Source organism: Arachis ipaensis, chromosome B09 (genome assembly GCF_000816755.2).
Source record: "Arachis ipaensis cultivar K30076 chromosome B09, Araip1.1, whole genome shotgun sequence".
NCBI classification, from domain to species: Eukaryota; Viridiplantae; Streptophyta; class Magnoliopsida; order Fabales; family Fabaceae; genus Arachis; species Arachis ipaensis.
The window spans coordinates 10,965,268-10,968,714 of NC_029793.2; the positions used below are offsets into that span (position 1 = coordinate 10,965,268).

Genomic DNA, 3,447 nt, shown 5'->3' on the forward strand with positions numbered 1-3,447 from the left:
TTCACATAAAAAAAGCAAATGACTTGAAGATCTTTGGAAGTGAAAAAATTAATAAAATAATAAATTATTAATTAAATTCATAATTTTGATCATTTGTGAGTTTTACTATCTTAATTCAAAAGTGATTACACATTTATCTTTTCACTTTAACAACCAATCTTCTCATTTTAGAAGGACTTAATCCAAACAATATAACATATTATAACAAAAAAAAAAATGACTATAACTTCACTCAAAGGGGAAAAATAGATAAATAATGATCATAAATTGACATTTCAATATCATTAACACAACTGGATCTAGTTTCTCAAAAGTCAAAACTATATATAACTAACATTTATTTTGAGACAATAAAGTAAGATACATAATTACATCTTTTCAACCTGATTATACATACATACATACATTTATATAAATATTTGACATACCTTTTCATTCAATCATCAAATCCTTCTCTAGCAACAATAAGTTCCTCCATGTTATCAGCAGTGCCAATATCTACAGGTATCAAAATCTCATCCTCAGTAGTGAAATTGTACCTACTCCCAATTGCTCTTAGAAACTGATACACTTCAAACATGGTTGGTCTCTCCTTTGCAGTTAAAGAAACACAGTTGCAAGCAACTTTCAGAAATTGGAAGAGCTCGTTGTCAACTCCCTTTCCAGCTAGAGACTCATCGATGGCGTCATGGAGTTGAGAGTTGCTAGAGAGCTGCATAATCCACTCCACCAGATTCCCTTTGAATGTTTCTGGAGCTTTAGCCACATTGGTAGGTCTTTCGCCGGTTACCAACTCGAGAAGCACGGTGCCAAAGCTATAAACATCTCCCTTTGGTGTAGCAACTAAGGTTCTTGTGTACTCTGGAGCAACATATCCTAAGTCTCCAAACTCGCCGTTGACGAAAGTACTTAAATGAGTATCTATAGGATTCATCAGTCTGGCAAGACCGAAGTCGGAGATTTTGGGCTCGAAATCAGCATCCAAGAGTATGCATTTAGAGCTTATGTTTCGGTGGATGATTCGGGGATTGCAGCTATGATGAAGCCATGCTAATCCTTTGGCAGCTCCAATTGCAATTTTGAGCCTTAGAGTCCAGTCAAGGGAGCTTGGGCCTTCGGCCGGATGTAGCTGATCATAGAGGTTTCCATTTGGCATATTTTTATACACCACAAGCCTCTCCTTTTTGGCCATGCAAAATCCTAAGAGAGGAACCAGGTTTCGGTGCTTGACCGACCCGAGTGTAGCCATCTCGGACCTAAATTCTTTCTCGGAGTGCTGGGATTGCTGCAACCTCTTAACCATAAGTGATGTGCCATCCTCAAGAACAGCTTTGTAAACAGTTCCCGTTCGTCCTGATCCGATGATATTGGTGTTACTGAACTTGTTAGTAGCCTTCATGAGATCACTCATTTTCATTTTTGAAACTGATTTCTCAAACAAAGAAACCTGATCATCAATTGAGTGTAGTTAGGGAAAATAAAAATTTTCATAGGTTTCATAAACATCTCAAAAATATATTGTGCATCTTCCAATTTTACAATTCACGAGTTTGGTTTAGAAAACATATTATGGCATGTTTGGTTTGGGGATACAAAATAAGGGGTAAAAATTCATGTGTTCCATGTATAATTTTACACATTAAAATCATTCATGCAAAATTTCACCCTGTTTTTACTTTTTACACAGCCACATACCTCAATAAGATCACTCTATCTGGAAATGCATCAATTAATTATTATGAATGTTTTCTGAAAACTTTTTACACTACACTATTTTCTAATGAAACTATTTCATATTCTAGTCTTCTAAACCACAAACAGAAAAGATAATATAACTTGCCTTTATTGCTTTGGTTCCCTTTATACTTCTCGCCCATTTGTTTCCTTCGGGGTCCTCTTCCTTCTTCCTCTTGTAACCGACACGGCGCACATAGAAGAACATTCCAATGCCCAATCCTAACATCGCAACAGTCACCCCACCAACGGCTGCTCCGGCTATGACCGCAGTGTTACTCTTGGAAGACTGGGGCTGACAAACTCCCAAGTTAGTTCCTCCTCCACATAGGCCTAGATTGTTTCCATATGAAGCCGTCACTTTAGTATAATTAAAGTTTGGAACTGGCCCGGACAAAAGATTGTTAGTTACACTGAATGTCTTCAGCCGTCCGAGGCTGGCGAATTCTCCCGGAATTTGACCAGTAAGCCTATTAGAATCAAGTTTAAGGGTATTAAGATAGGTACAATTCGCAAGGCTTTCGGGTATTGTGCCGGAGAATTCATTTGATGATAGATCAAGAGTAGTCACATAAAACAGAAGAGTGGATATATCCGCCGGAATCGTTCCAGATAGCTTGTTGATTGAAAGATCCAACCCTGTCAAACTCGAGCAGTTCCGAATGGCACGGGGAAACTGACCCTTTAGCCCCATATTTGAGAGCTTGAGATTCAAGACCCTGTTCTCATCAGGGTGCCAACACTCAACCCCACTGAATTTACATATAAACCCTTCGGTTTTGTTATTGAAAGTCCAAGATTGCAAATAATTGTAAGGGTCTTCAATGGATCCCTTGATACTCTTCAAGCAGAAGATATCAGTATCAGTCCCATATGCGGTTCCAAAACTACTAATCAGCACCAAGAAACCAAAAACAACACTAAGAACCATCTTCAACCAAAGATCCTAAAAATCCAATCTTTTCAATTAGAAAACTACTCCAAAATACTCAAAATTGGTATCCAAATTCAAGCCACAGCACAAAACCCAAACTTCATAGTAACTAAAACAACCCTCCTAAGAACATAACCTGAAGAAAGCAAAAAACATTCACAGAAGCCAAGTCAACCACAACCTTAAAAACATGAAACACACAAAACATACATAATCAAAGCACAAAATCAAAAACCATAAGAAACCCAATATAGTTGACTTAATACCCAAACGGAAAAACAAAAACTTTTTTCTTTTTTTGGCATACCCACCTGGTAATTTGAACAACCCATCTGAGGAAAACCCATGAAGCACAAAAGGAAAGTAAAACAAGGTCAACTAACAAACACAAAATTAGTAAAATTGAGAACTTGAACGTGACCAAGAATATAAATAGAAATAGAGAGAATAAGGAAGGGAGGACAAAGAAGTGTTAGTTACCTTGCCTCTTTTGAGCTCTGAGTTCTTTTGTTGCGATGATATTGATAGTGTGGTTGTGAATTTGGGGAGAGAGAGAGAGAAATTTGAAGGAACGGGTCAAAGAAGGAATGGCAAAAATTTTCCAAGCTTGATTGAGCGAAGACTTGGACTGTAAGAACGCGAAGACTTGTGTGTGTGTTTTGTGTTTATGTTTGTGTTTTTTGTTGCTGAAAATAAATAAAAAATAATAATTGGTCTTTAATTACTAAATTATTATATAATATTTTATTCTATTAAATAAGTGTTTGTTTGCACATAAT

At 36.8% G+C, this 3,447-nt stretch overlaps 1 protein-coding gene across 5 annotated transcripts in view; it reads right to left on the bottom strand.

Annotated features, from left to right (window-relative positions):
- Nucleotides 247–3,447, bottom strand: part of LOC107618162 (probably inactive leucine-rich repeat receptor-like protein kinase At5g48380) — an 18,788-nt gene continuing 15,587 nt past the window's right edge. Inside the window, exons 1-4 of one of the 5 annotated variants that reach the window (XM_021111510.1) lie at nucleotides 3,149–3,320; nucleotides 2,980–3,000; nucleotides 1,841–2,804; nucleotides 249–1,447 (exon numbers count right to left, since the gene is read on the bottom strand). In XM_021111510.1, the coding sequence (XP_020967169.1) occupies nucleotides 437–1,447; nucleotides 1,841–2,665 (1,836 nt within the window). In that variant the 5' untranslated portion in view covers nucleotides 2,666–2,804; nucleotides 2,980–3,000; nucleotides 3,149–3,320 and the 3' untranslated portion in view covers nucleotides 249–436. Of the gene's footprint in view, nucleotides 1,448–1,840; nucleotides 2,805–2,979; nucleotides 3,047–3,148; nucleotides 3,322–3,447 lie in introns of those variants that run through there. The other 4 variants (XM_021111511.1, XM_016320129.2, XM_016320127.2 and 1 more) reach the window with 4 other exon arrangements.